Source organism: Vigna unguiculata, chromosome 4 (assembly GCF_004118075.2).
Source record: "Vigna unguiculata cultivar IT97K-499-35 chromosome 4, ASM411807v1, whole genome shotgun sequence".
NCBI lineage: Eukaryota > Viridiplantae > Streptophyta > Magnoliopsida > Fabales > Fabaceae > Vigna > Vigna unguiculata.
Genome location: NC_040282.1, coordinates 20,059,765 through 20,079,517, shown reverse-complemented (window position 1 = coordinate 20,079,517; position 19,753 = coordinate 20,059,765). Strand labels below are relative to the sequence as shown.

General features: G+C 34.5%; 2 protein-coding genes across 5 annotated transcripts; one reads left to right on the top strand and one right to left on the bottom strand.

Annotated features, from left to right (window-relative positions):
- Window positions 1-305: 305 nt before the first annotated feature.
- On the bottom strand, window positions 306-2,317 carry LOC114181830 (calmodulin). Of its 2 annotated transcripts, none has more exons than XM_028068423.1 (2): window positions 2,020-2,317; window positions 306-926 (listed from the first exon to the last, which is right to left on the bottom strand). In XM_028068423.1, exons 1-2 carry the CDS (start codon window positions 2,093-2,095, stop codon window positions 553-555), a joined length of 450 nt encoding a protein of 149 aa, XP_027924224.1. In that variant the 5' UTR covers window positions 2,096-2,317; the 3' UTR covers window positions 306-552. The 2 variants fall into 2 exon arrangements, with proteins under 2 accessions (XP_027924224.1, XP_027924225.1); XM_028068424.1 differs by lacking the exon at window positions 2,020-2,317 and adding an exon at window positions 1,097-1,170.
- A 5,202-nt stretch (window positions 2,318-7,519) lies between these two features.
- LOC114182270 (syntaxin-51-like) lies at window positions 7,520-11,920 on the top strand. Of its 3 annotated transcripts, XM_028069100.1 has the most exons (7): window positions 7,534-7,760; window positions 9,419-9,477; window positions 9,930-10,142; window positions 10,348-10,550; window positions 10,641-10,741; window positions 10,826-10,870; window positions 11,547-11,920. In XM_028069100.1, the coding sequence occupies exons 2-7, from the start codon at window positions 9,458-9,460 to the stop codon at window positions 11,676-11,678; spliced, it is 714 nt and encodes a 237-aa protein (XP_027924901.1). In that variant the 5' UTR covers window positions 7,534-7,760; window positions 9,419-9,457; the 3' UTR covers window positions 11,679-11,920. The 3 variants fall into 3 exon arrangements, with proteins under 3 accessions (XP_027924902.1, XP_027924903.1, XP_027924901.1); XM_028069101.1 differs by lacking the exon at window positions 9,419-9,477 and having other exon boundaries at window positions 7,520-7,786; XM_028069102.1 differs by lacking the exon at window positions 9,419-9,477 and having other exon boundaries at window positions 7,524-7,760.
- The last annotated feature ends 7,833 nt before the right edge of the window (window positions 11,921-19,753 follow it).

The following is a 19,753-nucleotide window of genomic DNA, read 5'->3' as shown; positions in this document are numbered from 1 at the left end:
CCTGGGTCTTAAATTGTGTATGTGAAATTTTCTATAGTTCTGATATCTAACTTATAATTGATCAGGCTATACACTCTATTTGCTTCACTAGACGCGTCGGATAGACTATGCTTCAGTATACAAGTCTGTTGGACCATGATTCATCCTATGAGGGCTGCATGCATCTCAGTGTGCGAAGTTTGTTAAGGTTATCTTTCACAAAAAAATATTTGTTTTCCAGTATGAACTCTGGTCAAATTATCTTTTAAAAAAATCGTTCTGAAAAAAAAAAATATTGCACGTCTTTCAAAAACCCAAATGAGGAGTGGTAGAAAATGAGGTGACATTAACATTACAAACTTTTTTTTGGATAAAATTACAAGACATACTGAGGTATATGTTCCACTACAGTTGTTAGTAGCAGGACTTACAACAGCTACAACTAATTTCAGTTTTAATAATGGATTCAAAACCACCAAATAAAAATGTGGGGAAAAAGAAAGCACAAGAACTAATACATGACTGTTATAAAACTGAAATCTAAGTTCTTCATTTATATTTTTTAGACATAACTCACTTGGCCATCATCACCTTAACGAACTCCTCGTAGTTTATTTGGCCATCACCATCAACATCAGCCTCACGAATCATCTCATCAACCTCTTCATCAGTGAGCTTCTCTCCAAGGTTTGTCATCACATGGCGGAGCTCAGCAGCAGAGATGAACCCATTTTGATCCTTGTCGAATACCCGGAATGCCTCTTTGAGCTCCTCCTCAGAATCAGTATCCTTCATCTTCCTGGCCATGAGGTTTAGAAACTCAGGGAAGTCAATGGTACCATTCCCATCAGCATCCACTTCGTTGATCATGTCCTGGAGTTCTGCCTCAGTTGGGTTTTGCCCCAATGAACGCATAACAGTTCCGAGCTCCTTAGTTGTGATACAACCTGAAAATTCAACCCATATACAATAAAATCAATAACGGCTTCTAATTCACAGCCTAGTCCATAATTCACCAGTCCATATTAGTTACATTATTATCATTAACCAGTCACTCCCACAGAGGATAGAATGTATAATAGACTTTTTTCATACAATCATTTCAGGGTTCACGTACTATATAATATAGTCAAACGTTGTCATGTATGAAGCTGTCTTCCTGATTTCCGCCTTTAGCATCACGATCTTGACCATCACATATTATTGACCAGAAAGCAGAAATAAATGTAGAATAACGAGTAAAGACCATGATCCTTTCACGAACTATGTTTTAACAAAATTTATCTTTTATAACACACCAAATATTTTTCTTTTCTTTCCGACTCATATCAAACCTTTATTTCATTTGACATATGTCCTTTATCAAAAGTTTGGTAATAAAACTTTCTCGAAACATAATTTTCAAACGAGTAAACCACCTACAAGCTACTATTTGTTCCTTTCTTCTTTCTCTTTTCCCAAAGTTGAATAAACCAAAACGTCATACATAACAACATGACCTAGAACCTTACGAAAAATAATAAGAAACATTTTTCTTTTCGGAAATATATAAAAAAACACACGATATTACATGCAACTCACCTATCAAAAACAAAAAATTGAAACAAGCTACATATTTTCAATAGTATCCTCCGTCCCTTTTCTTTCATCTCCTCAAAAACCAAAAAGAAACATGAAAAAAAAAAATCACTAGAATAAAAATATTAACGTCAAAAGTTTTGCCCACTGAGCATAATTAATAAGTATAATGATGATAAACAGCATATGCATATATCACAAATGAAAAACCCGTATACTTGTTAAAGTAATATTGTCAAGAATTTATAATTGGTTGATTCATATAAACCTTCATAATTCGTAGATTTAAACTAATAATGACAATAATCGAGATCAAAGTCCACTAAATTGAAAAAGAAAGCGATCTTAAGATAAAATAAAATAAAATAAAATCAGACTCTGTAATTTCCAAATTAGCGACCGATCTATGAAAAGCAGAATCGCCAAAATCAAATTAAACACTCAAAGCATGAGAGAGCAAACCATCGCCGTCCTTGTCGAACAAGCTAAAGGCCTCCTTAAACTCGGAGATCTGTTCGTCGGTGAGTTGATCGGCCATTGATTTGTTCTTCGGTGAGTCAAGTCGTTCTTTCTTTTCTTCTTTCGTTCGATTTTCTTCGATCGAATATGAGAGTGAGAGAGAAAGCCCGTTTGAATGCGAATGCGAATTGATGGATGGTTATGGTTACAAACAAGTGTCGTTGGCGTTGTTTATAGAGGAAGGACCTTCGGTGGCATCAATCAATCAATGTTATCACTGTTACGTAACGCAACGCAACGCAACGCAACGCGGTATCCACACACCTTTACCGTCTTTTACTTTTCTCTTTTCGCAATTTCCTTTATTTTTAAATAAATAGAAAAAAATATTTACGACTTTAATTAAAAAATAGAAGAAAAAAACCATAATTAAAATACGAATATTTAATTATGAAGGTTTAATATTTTAATGGTTAAATATGTTTTTAAGAAATTGAAATCGTTCTAAATTCAAATTTTATTATTTTTGGTACTGAACTTTAGACACTAATGAATTTAGTTTTTCTCATCTAACCACATTAAATTTTATATCACGTGGTGAAAAATATTCTACTAAGATATATGACATATTACTACGATATTTGACATGTATAGTCAATGTAGCAAAAACTAAAAAATTACAATTTAAAAAAAAATCGATCAAAACTAAATTATAATTATAATTAAAATTTAAATAAATTTCAATATAATTCAAATAAAAACTAAAATTAAAAAAAAATACAAAATTATCTATGTGTTGGCTAAAAAAACAACCTAACCTAACCCAAATGCAAAGTCCAACTTAACAAAAAATACTTGCATGACCCTTTATTTCACCAACCCGACTCACCACAGGTTCAACCCGGATTAGTCGGGTTCTAAGTGAATCGGGTCAAAAATCAACCTGTATTAAAATTTATAAAAAAATTTCAACCCAACCCGGACCGAACCCGTGGTGAGCCAGATTGGCTCGCGAGTTCCAACCCAATTTAATAGCTCTATTCGTACCCTATCCGCCACGTTAACATCCCTAGATAGGAGAGAGGTCGAGGGCAATAGCTTTAAGCAACAAAGATAATAAGTGGGAATTAATGGTGTGCTTTAAAAAGCATGATTTCTTTTCAGAAAATAAATTGCTTTCTTGTTTGTTGATAAAGTTTTTAATTATATATATATATATATATATATATATATATATATATATATATATAGCTAGTATAGCTCCTTTTTTAGATTCATTTACTTATGACTTTTAGAGTTAGCTTTGTGTGTATATATAACACACCTCTTATAAGATTTCATACACAATCAATATTACATTATCCCTTTTTTCATATATTTCTCTCTTTGTTTTCTACATGTTATCAAGAGCCCCAAACGATCTATGATTGAGAAAGGACTTTTGCAGTATTTCCTTTTTCCTAAACCTTAAACCCTAAGTCCTAAGCCTCTTTCGTAAATTTTATGATTGAGAAGGTATTCTTGCAGCAGTTCTTCCTTCCTAAACCCTAAATCTTAAGCTCAAAGTCGTAACCTTAAGCCTCTTTCGCAATTTTTCATGTTGCACCCAATCACAATTTTTTTGTCTGCTTTGAGGCCTTTTTGGAAGTTCTGCACCATGTTCTTTGTGTCATATTAAGGCATTTGCAATCCTCTAATATTGGGTTTGTGTTTTTTTTTTGTTTGTTGCTTTCGTTGTGTGGTTTGCATTTTTATTTTGTATTCGGTTGGTTACGACGACTTGTAAAGAGGATTCTCTTCAGTCTATTAGTATGCAATTGGATGGTAAAAATTATTCATACTGGAGTTATGTTATGGAAAACTTTGTTCGTGGAAAGCCCATGTGGGGTTATATTTCAGGTGTTAAGGAAAAATCGATTGACACCAAAGCCAATGATTATGCTACTGCTTTAGAGGTATGAGAAGTTAATAACTCTAAAATTATCACTTGGGTCAATAATTTTGTCACACATATGATTGATGCTCAATTGGCAAAATATGATATGCAAAGGAGGTATGTATCACATATCTCAATTGTATACACGATCTAATTTTGCCAAATAATATCAACTTGAGACATATTTGTGCACTAAAGCAACTTGAGACATATTTAGAGGTATGAGAAGTTAATAACTCTAAAATTATCACTTGGGTCAATAATTTTGTCACACATATGATTGATGCTCAATTGGCAAAATATGATATGCAAAGGAGGTATGTATCACATATCTCAATTGTATACACGATCTAATTTTGCCAAATAATATCAACTTGAGACATATTTGTGCACTAAAGCAAAATGACATAAATATTTAGAACTTTTATCTATCATGACAACCTTATGGGATCAACTTGCCTTAACTGAGCTAGCAGAAATTGAGTGCTTTTGCATCATATATTACTTGTAGAGAATCACAACTTTTGGTTCAATTTCTTATGACCTTGTGCAGTGATTTTGAAAGTTTGTGTTTTAATGATGATGTTGTTAATGAATTATTAGCCGAGGAAATTAGACTTGTTTTCCAATCGTAGGCCAACATAGCCTTGTAATATCAATGTACATCATCACTAAATATACCTTCTAACAAATGGATCATTGACTTAGGTGCTACTAATCATATGTCACATTATTTGCCTTCTTTTTGTTTCATTATCACTTAACTCACCCATGTCAATTGCAACTACTAACGGTGATTCAATTTCATTATTTGGTATTGGTACCATTGTCACACCATCTCAAAATTAGGGTTGCTTTCAAGTGGTTGCCTTGTATGGTTGACGACGTGCTGATGGAAGACTTGGCATTGCTAATGAATAGATGTCTAGTGGTGTGCAAGCTGGATTAATCAAATACGAGTGGAGATCTGCAACTTCGCCGAAGCTCGCGATGGCACTGCTCTAGCGAGTTGCAGGTTATGGATGTGAGAAGATTTGCACTTCGCAGTGGTTCTAGCTCAAGGAAGCGCGATGAAGCAGTGCGTTTTGTTCCAACGAAGTTGTTCTCGTGGTTGCTCTGATGTTGATGTGTGAAGTCCGGTGATGCTAGCGTTGTTCTGTTGGTGACCTGATATAATGCGTCTTGGCTTGGTGAGAGAGGAACAAGATGATGAATACATGTCACTTTGTCACAGGTTCATATTAGTGTGTTAAGATTGAGGCCATGTGCCAACTGTTGGTTGGACATATTTTTAAAGTGAGGATTGCCACATGGCATGTTTTGGTTGGGCTGATTTTTGTAAGTGATAGATGTGATGCAAATAGATATATTGAATGTGTAAAAATAGATTTTGTGTGGCCCATTTGAAAAAGAGGATTGTATAAGAAGAAACTAAGGGTGTATCTCCTTGTATATTTTTTCCAAAATTTACTAATTTTTGTCTTATTTTGTAGCTTATATATAAAAATTTATTTTCACACTTTGAATGAACCAAATTTAACTTGAGCTGAATCAACAAGCATTAGAATATCTAAAAGTAATTTATGCAACTAAAAGCACTTTTCGTGACATTTTTATTTAACATGTTCAATAAGTTCAATTATCACAAATCATGTTTAAATCAATCTTTTAAGTAAACAAATCAATTAAAAGGTCAAAATTAAAGAGTAAATGAAGGCATAAATATGCATTCATCATCGATCTAAGAACATTTGTGAAAACACTAAGAATGAAGTGATTACAACATTATGGATTTATCTGAACCACTTCAGCTCTGTGCTGGCTAAAGTCCCGATAAACATCTTGCACCAAATAAAATTTGTGCTCCTAAAGATCAACATCTAAGCCCTAAAAGCCTTTAAATAATTTTCTGGGTCAATGTCTTTGGGAAAAGGAGGAACTTTAGGGACCATGAGGTGCGAAAGAACCTGTTCGTCCATAATCTCCCTTGAAAAAGGGTGACCCTCCTCTTGCTCTTGGTTAACTCACTTATGTTGCCGATCTCGAGAATCCTTATGGTCTTGCATCCTTCGCCTCCTCATTGGAACATTTACGTACCTCCTTATTCACCCATCATAGCTCCTTCTTATAGTGAGTGGGGGTTAGGATCGAGTTTTATTGAGTCCCACGGTGAGAGCCAATTTGGTCGGGTAGAAAACAAAGAGCCTTAAATCAAAGGCAAAAGATACAATGAATTTTGTATTCAAAATTAATAACCAATAGTTTCGTGTCCTTTGGTCATGGGAGTTAGCATTTTATTTATAAGCAAATAAGTTACAAATTGTTTATTCTCTGAAAGATAAGAGAATATATTAGTTACAAAAAATAGTAACAAAATATCAAAATACAAAGATAATAACCAATTTGGTTTGGTAGAAACTAAGAGCCTTAAACCGAAGGCAAAAGATACACTGAATTCTCTTACTCAAAATTACTAACCAATTGTTTCGTCCTTTGGTCGTGGAAGTTAGCATTTTATTTATAAGCAAATCAATTATAAATTGTTTATTCTCTGAAAGATAAGAGAATATATCTGTTACAAAAAATAGTAAATAAATATCAAAATACATAGATAATAACCAAAACATCATATCTCTCCAATACAATATGATTCGTTAATGAAATTTAAACCAACTACTTGATGAATGTAGGCCCAATTCTTGGCCCAATCTTCCAGGCTAGTCTTTGAATATGAACTCGGCTCATAGACAGTTAGTGTCGTGATTTCACTAGTCTTTCATAAGGTTGGACATCGACCCAAACAACAAACATTTCTCCCTTTCTGGTCTTTACTCATAAATGTTGCACTGACCTTTACCATGTCGACTATAAGACAAGTATGTGGAGAATTACCCATCTATCCTTGGATCAAGTTTAGAAATCAAATTGTTACCCCCTTAACTAAAAATTATCAACGTGTTAAAACGTCAAATAAATATAACAAATTTTGTTTAAAAGAATTAAAATATACGCAATTATAAAGTTTGGAGACTAAATTAAGTTAAAATTTCGAATCATTAAAAGTTGATAGATAAAAATATATTTAACCCTTAAAACAAAGAACAAAATGTATAATTTTATATTTTAAAATTTGCCTTCTAAATTCGTAAAAACTAAAAGATAATGCTACAATAATTAATTAAAAAATCATATATATATATATATATATATTATTTATCATATTTTATTTTATCTATAACTTTATTAAATCGATTAACTTTAATTATATAAATTTTTTAAATGTATTTTTTAATATGTATAAAATGAGTAAAAGAATTCATATTTATGAACTTTATTGTAAAAAAGCTATAAAAATTAAATTAAAAATATTATAAAATAACATTTTAACTATAATGATTGAAGTTAAATATTCATAAAATAAATAAAAAATTTATGTACATTATAAAAGTAATTTTATATATTATAAATATCATTTAGTGGATTTAACTTAATTAGAATTATATGTTAGAAATGAAAGTGTTTGTACATTACAAATTACAAATCTAGTAAACCCTCTCTTGCTTTAGAATGAATCTAGGAGAAATAGTATATATGGTTGTTGGGAAGGGACACCATAAACTACTGCGCTCAGCAACAGATTTTTTTCTTCTTCCCACACACCTTAAACGACGACTGTTTCAGACCCACGGTGCCGGTTGGTGGTGCAGCCTTTACGCCGATCTCACAAACCACGTTCTATCCATTATTCTCATCAAAACCAAACCCCTCCCTCCTCTTTACCCACAAACCCTAATTCAGAAGACAGGAGGTCGCTTTCTTCACCATCATTAGCGCGTAATTTTGAATTCAATTCAATTCTCCTTTTGCCATTTTCTTCCACTTTCGTTTTTCGTTGGCGTTGTTTTCGATTTTTCCATCTGGATTGGAGTTGCTGGAGCTCTTGGTCTTCTGAATTGCGCGTTTTTGTTTTCGATTTTTCCATCTGGATTGGAGTTGTGCTGCGTTTTTGTGCCTGGTTTTGATGTTTTCCTTCTGTGCTTATTGTTTTCTGAGAATTGTGTATTTGTATCTGATTTTGGTACATGTTTTGTGATTGATTTTCTGTATATCGCATGATGGGTGTGATTTTGTAGTTTTCCATTTGTGATCATGATGATGAACTTAAAAGCCGCCCCCCACCCCGTGCTATGCCTTTATTCATGCTGAGGTTCGGGGGCAATTGTGGTGTAGATTTTGGATTTTGTATAGGAATATGTTGTTGAAGTAATCAGTCTGGCATGCTGGTAGGAAGACTCATTTTTGGTAAGAATTATGTTGATGCTGGTGTTGGCATGGTTCAATGGTTGGTAGTTAAAGGTGGGGGATTATGAGGCTATGGGTGCTACGCCTTTATAAGTTTATTTATATGTTTAATTTAGTTTTATTTTTGTCACACACACACACACACACACATATATATATATATATATATATATATATATATATATATATATATATATGTTGGATGTGAGATTTGAACACCTCCTTTACTCATCCATCAGGATTGGACATTTTGAATTTGGAGATTCTTGGACTGATTTATTAAAGAGGGATCAAGTTATTTAAAGTGTATGTCTATGAGAGTTACTTATTTTCACCTTCATTTTCTCTTAATTTAATAGTTAAATGTGAGTTTTTTGGTAGACCATTGTATTATAAAAATAAAGGGTTAGAGTGAGGGTAGAAGCAATGATCTTTTAAGCAGCTAGAAAGTAAGAAACTTATTGTGTAAGTTTTCTATTCCTTCTTTAAACAAACAAACCGTGTATTTCAAATTTCAAATTTACATATTGCGTTTCTCCTTCTCTATTAAAATTTTTATTTAGATGAATCTTACCTAGAGGGTGTATTTTTCAATGATGGTAATATACAAGAGGGTTAACTATCTTAAACGAATTATATCCTCTTTTCACTTTTTGGATTTTAGATGGAAGAATTATATCCAATTTTGTATCAGAAAATAATGTGTGCAGATTGTTATATTTGACTAACTTTTTAATATATGATTTTGAATATTCTCTTGATTGTCAATTTAACTAATTCATAATAATTGTCAGTTTGTGTGTATTTGTGTTGCTGTATCCTATATTTTGGAAATTATGGATGTCTCTTTGAGTCTGTATCCATGCTTCGGAAGTTCTCCGTCTATATAGAACAATGTTGTTGACACATATTCTGATCCTTCATCATGACATTAGCTGACCATATAGTTTCCTATTTTGATTAGGAAAACCTTTTTCCATTTTCTAATATGTTATGGAACTTTTTGCGGGCAGAAAGCTTCAATGGTTAGTTTTTGTCATAAAGCAGAAGGGTTCTTTAGCTTAGCTCATTATGAGTGATCCATTAAGTTTTGTTGCACTTGAACGAGACTTGGTTCATTTGTAGAGGTAACCTTGACTGATCAGTCTCTTCCTCTTTTGTTAGAAGGCTGACATAATTATTGAGGGAGGATGGAGTAACTTCATGAAGCACCGTGTAATAATGTAGAATACCATTGTGACTTAATCTGTCTGTATCTTTATTATCATGATTCTCTTGCACTATCATATGGCTGTCACAGCTTGTTCTTGAGGTACCAGAGTAGTTAGTAGGATGTGGGATGTTAAATTATCATAAGTGGGGGTCATTGTGTCATAGCTACTTATATGAATCTGTGTTTTAAGAATTTCTCTAACCTGGTAAAATTTATCTCATATTAATCGTGAAGACTGGAAAATTATTTATCAAGTCGAACTCTACTTGAAGATTTCTCAACTTACAGCATTATTGATTTTACATGATTTTTTATTTCTTGTATTATTTATGCTGTAAAATCTAATGTAAAATCTGTTAGATAGGAAGATAGGACTTCTATAGATTATTTCTTCTATAAAATGAGAAATGTCCGTACCTTGGTTCTGAGTTTGGGTTTCTTCCTTTTGCATCTTATTTTCAGGCAAATGGCATCTTCTTCAGACACTTGGATGAAAGAATATAATGAAGCTGTAAAACTTGCTGATGATATCACTGGCATGATTGCTGAACGTAGTTCATTTCCTGCATCTGGACCCGAAACCCAGCGGCATGCATCTGCTACAAGAAGGAAGATCACGATATTAGGGACCAGGCTTGATAGCTTGCAATCTCTTTTGTCAAAGGTCCCTGCGAAGTGAGTGTTTAGTTGTTTCCTGTGCTGATTAGGAAAAGTTCATGGTGTTATGGCAGAGCATAGTGACCTGGAACACTATTGGGTTGTAGTCATGTGATACTGTGTATTTTGAAATAAATGTTTTGAAACCTTCTGATCTTGACTATCTATTTTATGTTAAATTGCATGCTTGTTATTGAAGTGTTTCCTTGTCAATAATGCACAGAACTGAGAAGGAGATGAATCGTCGCAAGGATATGCTTGGAAACTTGAGGACTAAAGTTAACCAAATGGCTTCAACATTAAACATGTCAAACTTTGCAAATAGGGATAGTTTGCTTGGGCCAGAAATAAAATCAGATGCAATGAGCAGAACTGTTGGGCTGGACAACAGTGGACTAGTTGGTCTTCAACGGCAAATTATGAAAGGTCACTTTGAATTGTTTGAAATTTAAAAATATTAATTGTAGTCTGCTTTTTTTTTTTTTATATTAATTTGGAAATGTGCTATTCACGCAGAACAAGACGATGGCCTTGAGAAATTGGAGGAGACTGTAATCAGTACTAAACATATTGCGTTGGCAGTGAATGAAGAGCTGGATCTACACACTAGACTCATTGTATGTTCCCCCATGTGTTTCTTTGCTCCTTTTAGTCCATCTCCTATAAGTTATGAAATCTAATCCTTTCTCTTCTTTTGCTAGGATGACTTAGACGAACATGTAGATGTTACAGATTCTCGGCTGAGGGTAACACTCTCACTATAACTTCTATACATAACATGTTTTTAAGCGCAAGAAAGTTGAATTTATGGCTTGGATTTACAACATGCACGATTTGGTGGAATCATGTGATACTTCAATTATCTACTTATCTTTTTCAGTCTATAAATTCCTTCATTTTGATAGGTATATTATCTTTAAATTGTTATTTTGAAAGTGAATCAATTTAACCTCCTTTCAAGTACACGACACAGGCACACATATTATTTGGTCTTTCTTTTTTGTGGTAGTGGTTTAGCTATAAAATCATACTTATTTGGGATGAATATACTTTCATCATTATACACTGTCAATTATAGATCTGTGGGGATTTCTGCTCATAATGTTACGTTTTTATTTGGAGATAATTATTTTTGTATAACAATATTTAGTAAATTTTTTTAAATATATTTGCATTTCCTTTACCTATCATTAACACTTTAATTTGGAAGTTTCAAATTTATATTTGACACCTGGCATAGAAAGCAAAAGTATGTGAAAATAAATGAATGATATTTCCATATGTTAATATAGGTATTTCTGGTGCATTTATTTAAAAAGTAGTTACTTGTTAACTCTCCCCATTGTTTTAGCTCTTAATTTGAGATAATGTAGAAATGAAGTAGCTTGCAACTGACCTTTCGAGTTTATGATTTGTAAACAGCGAGTTCAAAAGAACTTGGCAGTTTTGAACAAACGTACCAAGGGTGGTTGCTCCTGCTTGTGCATGCTTCTATCAGTGATCGGTATAGTGGTTTTGGTTGTCGTCATATGGCTGTTGATCAAATATTTGTAAAGATAAAAATACCCAACTCGTGAACTCTCTTTTTTATGTTTCTAAATATGTGCATTGAAATATGGCAACGTGTTTCTTTGTTTTTATCACTCGTTGTTTTGGAAATGACAGGGAATTTACTTTGTTGAAAGGTTTTGTTTTGTAATTCTCAGTTTTAAAGTTTTGCCTTGGAGTGTTTCTGTTGTAAAAATCATTATATCGAAAGTGGCTTCCATTAATGACTTGTTAAGCCAATTTGTGCCTTTTTGGAGCATTTTGAATATTTGTCATGCGTCTTCCTTAGTTCCTATCTAATTATTTTAATCCAAACAATATTTCATGAAATGACAATTAAAAATCACCACTAACGTTACTTAGTTTTCCTCAATTATTTCTGAATACATAATTAATATAGTACTAGTTTTATCATCACGATTGTTCAAAATTAAAAGTTAATCAATAAAGAAACCCTCTTCTTCCTTTATCAACTTCTGTAGATACCACTTGTATATCTGTATGAGGTCGAGCTCTTGTCTGGGATCCACTACCATGCATTTCATGCATTGCTTTGAGTTGTATAGACGCTTCATTCTTATTCTGGGCTGTATGAACGCTTCATTCTTAAAAATCACCACTAACGATACTTAGTTTTCCTCAGTTATTTCAGAATACATAATTAATATATATACTTGTTTTATCATCACGATCGTTCAAAATCAATCAATAAAGAAACCCTATTCTTCCTTAATCAACTTCTGTGGATACGACTTGATACGACTTGCATATCTGTATGAGATCGAGCTCTTGTCTGGGAACTACCATGCATTTCATGCAGTGCTTTGAGCTGTATAGACGCTTCATTCTTATTCCCTCTTGCCAAATATATGGGTATCAACCCTTGAACATTAGTTGGTAAGCTGGTGGTGGTCACGGGCATCGAAAACGAGGTTTGATCTGATTCCTGGTAGTTGTCTTTAGACGGAGTTTAATCCTGAGACAGGCCATACAAGGAAAAAGTGACAAGTGCAATCACATTTCCTTGCATATTATTACTATGTGCACATGTCCCATCTTCAGTTCTGGGAGTCGATGACTCCTACGTGGAACTATGATTTTTGTAACAATCATAACAAGAAACCTTTGATCCATCTTGAGTCCACTGACATGAAAGTGCTTGAACTCAGCAGCAGGATTCCTCAAGCATTAACCATAGTATTGGACCTTGTTGAATTCTTGGACAGTCCCAGTTTCACCTTTTCTTACTTGCACATCCATTGATTTGAGTCCGGTCACATCTTTCCAAGCTTTTTTGTTGATCTCCATGTGGAACACCTTTGATACTTGATAGCAGCACATCATTTTTGAACTTCAAGTTGGTGAAAAACACCTTCACCAAGTCTGGATAAATTTTTCCTGAAAGTTCAAAGAAAAACTTCAACCTTTGATGCTTGGACAGTCCCAATTTCACCTTTTCTTCTCTTTCAACCTTTCCACCTCTGCTTTTAGAAGTTTCACCTCCTCAGTTTCAGGATCTTGCGATGGCTCTTCACAACTCGAGTGAAAGGGAATTGACTTTAATGACAATTTAACCTTTCAAGCTCTTTATTCGATCCATTGGCGGTATATACAACTCTCTCATTTACGCCGATGGTCTTAGGTCCCTCTTAGCACGAACCACCCTATTGCAAGCACTCTTGACTTGATGAAGCATTCAGCAAAGAATCTTTCCGCATAACAATTTTGTAATGGAGTGTAACACGCACGGGAAATATTAATGAGATGGATAAGGAAGGAAAGTTAGTTTTGCAGCCAAGCCAAGCCACGTGGAAGATGACCAGCAAATGAAGGGCAGAAGGAAAAGCATGAGGCAAAGGAGAGAGAATGTGCATTTGAAGGATTTTGTGCGTTCAGATCAGACATGTGTGTGGTATGATCCTTATTTTGAAATCTTCTCAACTTTTCTCTCATGAATTCCCTTCGTTTCCTACCTTGACAATTTCCTTTTTCTCTTGACCAGGTTATGCTTTTCTGTGGTTATTGTCGAACTCTTGAATTGCTGTTTAGAGCTTTAATACTACAATTACAGAGACATTCTATTTTCTTTTGTGGTGTATCGTTTCCTTTCTCAGGACATTACTAGTTCTTTTAAAACTTTATTATCACCACATGCTAGATTTGGATAGAGTAGATATTGCTGTAATTCATTTTGAGAATGAGGTCATTCCTTAGGTTCAGATGTTGCAACGTTTGTATGCAGTTAATACTTGGGCAGCATTGACAACAACATTAGAATCACAGTTTGGGCCGTCTCCCTTTGATTGTCCCATGGTGAAGTTGTTCAAATTACAACAAACTACTACTGTTTCCGAATATTATTTGAAGTTCATGACTCTTGCTAATCGAAGTTCGGGCTTACAAGATGATGCTTTGCTGAATTGCTTTCTGAGTGGCTTACAGGTTGAAATTCGTTGTGATGTGGTTTCTCAATCCCCATTATCGTTGCTACGGGCGGTGGCGTTAGCCAAACTATATGAGGAAAGATATATTACGGTGCCTAAATCTAGTACCCCATCTATTCGTCGTTATTCCCCTGTATATGGGTCTGCTCATACTACTTCTTATCAACTAGTTAAAACCCTCACCAAATCGACCCTTCCACCCCTTTTGTCGACTCCTAATACTCCACCATTAAAAGACCCAACTGTCAAAAAAATTAGGCTAGCGGAAATGCAACTCCGTCGAGACAAGGGATTATGTTACTTTTGTGATGAAAAGTTTTCGTTCAATCACAAGTGTCACAATAGACGGTTTCCGTTCTTGCAATTGGAGGAATCCTCCATGGAAGGAGACAAGGACTCTCCCGATACTGGCCAATCCGTCCTCATTGAAGAACCACTTATCGAGGACCATCATCTTTCTCTAAATGCGCTTAAAGGCGGTATTGATGTAGGTACAATTCGATTTCTAACTTATGTTAGATAAATTACCTATTACGGTTTTGATAGATGGGGTAGCTTTGATAACTTTCTGCAACCTCGTATTGCAAAATTTTTGAAGCTCCCTGTGGAACCCGCTCCTTCGTTTAAAGTCATGGTGGGGAACGGTAATTACATGGCCGCTGAAGGAGATTGGTTCAGAAATTAGTTCTACACGCACAGGGGAATCTGTTTCAATTACCCGTGTATCTTCTTCCTATTTCTGGACTTGATCTTATTCTTGGAGCTAATTGGTTGAAGACGATTGGACCCCATGTCGCAGATTATGCATCATTGAATTGGAAATTCTTGCATAATGATAAGTTTGTCACACCTCAAAGGGATGTGGACCATATTCCAATGCAAGCTCATTTGCATCATGTTAGAAGAATGGTCAAGACTAAGGCAATTGCAGAAGTTTATACCATGCAAATGGTGGATACTAATAATGTGGTTCTTCATTTACCTGACTTGCCGGAAGACATCAACCCTCAATTGGCGGTGTTACTAAGGAATTATGCCTCTGTGTTACTTCTTTACCTCCTCGTCGTTCACACGATCATTCTATTCCTTTAATTGAAGGTTTTCCTTTACCCTTACAAGCAAAAGGAAGAAATCGAGAAATTGGTGGCAACCATGTTTAATGAGGGCATTATTCAACCAAGTAAGAGCCCATTTTCTTCTCCTATCATTCTTGTTAAGAAGAAAAATGGTTCATGGCGTGTGTGTACTAATTTTCGTACGTTGAATGCCATAACTATTAAAGGTAGTTTCCCTGTACATACTGTGGATGAATCGATTGACGAATTATTTGGTGCTTCAATCTTTTCGAAATTGGATCTATGTTCTGGGTACCACTAAATCTTGCTAGAACTTGCAGATAAACACAAAACTGCTTTTTGGACTCACTGTAACATCCCGACCAAATATTACAAATTTAAATAATATAATAAAGAAATAAAAGACAAACGACATTTATTATAACTCCATTTTCCAAAAATGCAAAAATTTAAGACTTTATTACGTTGTAAAATAACTCAAAATCCAAAATTTATAAAACTCAAAATATAATAGCCAAGTTCAATAATTTAAACGATTACAAAGTCTTTAAAAACCATAAATTAATAAAAACTCTTGATAAAACTTTTTTCTCAGTCTAGCCCCGCTCCGACTCTATGTCTCACCAAATCCACCTGCAACATCATCTGTTCACGTGTAATGCAATACACGATCATCGCCAAACACAAGCATATAGGGTGAGCTAACAGTATAAAGCATATATATACATACAGTTCAAATACACATACACATCAATAGAACTCTTATCCTTTGATTCCACACCACATGGCCACCACCATGTCATCCATGATCTATGTCTTTAGATGAATATTAAGATGTCTTGCTGCCACACCTACAAGCCACAACTTGTAGATCACGTGCGGGAAACCTACTACAGACCACACTCCGTAACATTAGGTGGAGTTCCCAATATGAACATAGTTCATAAGGAGGGTAATCTATCTAGACCCATCTGTACGAGCCATACCTCGCACACTCACACCAGCAACACTTGCCAACCCTAGCCACAACTCAAGAGTTCCTCGTGTTCATCCGTCATCCCGAGCCATAACTCAAGAGATGGCATTCTGAGTCACAATTCAAGGAATGCCATGTGTTTAACCCCTATCCCGAGCCACAACTCAAGAGATATGTTTTGAGCCACAATTAAAGGAACACTCCAGCAAGCCCACCTTTAAGGTATCCCCAAAGCCTTGTAGACCATGAACATCCAAAACAAACAAGTCTGCTAATCCTGTAATATCGCCTAGTGCTGTTCTAGAGCCGCCAGATGAAATTGTGTTCAGACCGCATAGCGAGAACACATCTGCCGCCAGGCGCCAAGCGCCTCAAATGCCACTGACCTACATGTATCGCCTGGCAGGGCGATCTTCACCGCTAGGTGCCCCTTGTTCCTATACCTCACTAATTTGGCAACTATCGCCTGACGGTCAAACACCACCGCCAAACGCTGTATCAGTACTTGCGCAGTACTGGTTTGAGTCTCTTGTAAAATTTTTCCACCCATTGCTCCATTATGACAATTGCATCCTCTAGTTGAAGTTGGTTGATACAACCATCTCTGTGGTCCATACTCTAGAATCCGCAACTCTATTGCCTAACGGTGACAATACACTTATGGTTTTTCCATTAGGAGTTATTCTCACACTTTAACCTATTCCCAAGTGCAATCCAATCATAGTTTACATATAACTTAGGTGTTTTCAATTCACTCACCCTTGATCCAGTGGCCTCATGATTCACCATCCTAAAATAAATAACCACGAAAAACCCCAAACCTTAATTTCCTTCACAACCACACAAGTTTCTTATTCTGTGCTGGCACTTGGCAGCTCAATCTGTACTGCCAGGCAATGCATAGTATTTTGGAAATTCCCAGAATTTCAAGCACGTGCAAAGACCCCAAGAAACCCCAAAATTCATCTCTCTGAATATCCCCACGATCCCACCGTCAATCAAGCTGCCAAAGGGGTCTAATACTAACGTAATTATGTAATAACAGTTTCCTTAGGATAATTCTGAATCCATTAATCTTAGACACAATATTCCAATCTCTTCTAGACCTTAAAAATGTATCATTATCGTTATTTACTCAATTACCTTAAATCGTTGCAGAATTCAATCAACCAATTTCATCTAGTATTCACTCATAGTTAGAGTTACATTTCCCTCTGATTAAAATCACCCAGAATCACCAAAACAACGAAAAGAAGATGAGTCGCGTGGCAGCTTTGAAGGCCCGCCAATGTCAAATCAATGCACAACCATTCAACCAATTCATATTTCATGATAATTCTTATAAATCTAGAATTATATTGTCACTCATCATGATCAAACATATTAAAATAATAAACACTTAAAATAACACACAATTTGACATACCTAAGACTCAAACCCAAGTCCTCTCAGCACAATTAAGCACTTTCAACCACTTGAGCTAGTATTTTTTCACATCATACAAGCCAACATTAATTGTCATAAAGGCTCACACTACCTGCATTTATTAATTTAATTAATTTTCTCGGGTCTTACACTCACCATGGTCATTTCAAATGGTTGGTCTTGCCCTTCGGATTGACTAATGATCCGGCTAAGTTCCAAGGATTAATGAATGATATTTTTCGGGACGTTTTACGAAAGTTTGTTATGCTTTTTTTATGATATCCTCGTATACAATTCTTTGTGGCCTGCTCATTATCATTTGGAAGTGGTTCTACAATAACTTCAGCAACATCAGTTGTTTGCTCGTTTTTCTAAATGTACTTTTGGAGTCTCCGAAATTTATTATTTGGGCCATATTGTGTCTAGACGAGGAGTAGCAATGAATACTTCAAAGCTGGATGCAATTCGTGATTGGCCCCAACCTACAAATTTGAAGAAATTACGCGAGTTCCTTAGAATCACAGGGTATTATCGCATATTCGTTTACAAATATGCCCAGTTGGCATCACCTTTGACTGATTTGTTCAAAAAAGATGCTTTTCTTTGGTCTGCGGTAGCCACTACAACCTTTTCTCAATTGAAGGCAACTCTTATGAAAACCCCTATGTTGGCAAGTCCTAATTTTTCAGAAGCCTTAATTCTAGAAACTGACGCTTCTGGTTTTGGTGTTGCTGCGATATTAAGTCAGGCGAATCATCCCATTGCATATTTTTCCAAAAAGATGTCCACGAGAATGCAACGACAATCTACCTACACTCGTGAGTTTTATGCAATAACAGCGACATTGGCTAAATTTTGTCCTTATTTGCTAGGACATAAATTTATCATCAAAACTGATCAAAAGAGTTTAAAAGAATTATTGGAACAATGGCTCCAAACTCCCGAACAACAACAATGGCTTCCTAAATTTTTGGGTTTCGACTTTGTAAGTTTTAAAATGGTTGAAATGCCAAGAAGGGGAGGGGGGTTGAATTGGATAGTTAAAAATTTAGGCAATCTTTAAAGGCTAAAAACTATCTTTAATTAAATTAAATCGATCACCAAATTTGGATGCAAAAACCTCTGGACAATATACTTTCAACCGATCAAAAACAAAGTTAGCTGATTGATTTTACTAGACAGATACTGTACTGGTATAATCAATCTATTGAATTAGAAAAATAGTCGACATGAATACTGAGAAAAATATAGAAATGCATATTTACAATTTAGAGCAAGAACAATGTAAAAGATCAATCAAGACAGATTCTAATTGATTATACAAACATGCTTAGTGTTGCAGATGCCACCAAAACACTCAAGAATATGAAAAAGATGGTTTAATCGAAGTTCTTTAAATTTGGATGTAGTTTCTTTTTAGAACCCGGATGAAATTAGTGTTTCTGTCTTTTTTATATTTTACTTTGATGATATGAAAATGACTAATTTTTCGTATCATCTAGTAAGATCTAAGAAAAGAGGGGTAGCTGTCAACACCTAATTTCGTCCGGACAAATAACATTATTTTAAAAATAAAAATAAAAAATAAAATAAAATAAAATAAAATAATATATATATATATATATTCAAAAATAAATGTTAAATAAAAAGGATAAAAAATAAATTGTTAAAAAAAATAATAATAAAAATTAATTAATAAAAGTTTTTTGAATTTATGTTTTTAAGCGTTGAGTAAAATAATTTTTGTCTTTCTAATATAATAAAAAATATATTTTCGTTTTTAATTAATTAATAAATTCAGAAATTAAAAATTAAAAATTAAAATTGAAAATAAAAACTATTAGGAGGATTGGAGGGAACGATTTTTTATTCTTCGATCTCAACTTCCTCCAACTACTGCTTACCCCATCTGTTAATTAAGTTCGCATAAGCACTAGGAGGTTCCCAGACACACGTTAATCCATCATCAAACATCCTCTTCATCTTTTGGCACCACTTCTATGCAACAATCTTCATTCAATCATTGAATTTAGAATTGCAACAAAGGAGAACCAATCGATAAACCAACAACATTTGGAATAAAAAACAGAGTTGCACAATAGAAATAGAAAGGAATGGATTTGCAGCTAATAAATAAGAATTCGGCAGTGAACATTGTCA

What these genes read in the sequence shown, in the direction of transcription:
- LOC114181830 (XM_028068423.1), bottom strand. Translation starts at nt 2,095, where the DNA reads ATGGCCGATCAACTCACCGACGAACAGATCTCCGAGTTTAAGGAGGCC. An exon ending in GTTCGACAAGGACGGCGATG is followed by an intron (nt 927 to 2,019) that starts GTTTGCTCTCTC and finishes TTGAATTTTCAG; the next exon opens with GTTGTATCACAACTAAGGAG.
- LOC114182270 (XM_028069100.1), top strand. Translation starts at nt 9,458, where the DNA reads ATGAAGCACCGTGTAATAAT. An exon ending in ATGAAGCACCGTGTAATAAT is followed by an intron (nt 9,478 to 9,929) that starts GTAGAATACCAT and finishes TCTTATTTTCAG; the next exon opens with GCAAATGGCATCTTCTTCAG. An exon ending in TTACAGATTCTCGGCTGAGG is followed by an intron (nt 10,871 to 11,546) that starts GTAACACTCTCA and finishes ATTTGTAAACAG; the next exon opens with CGAGTTCAAAAGAACTTGGC.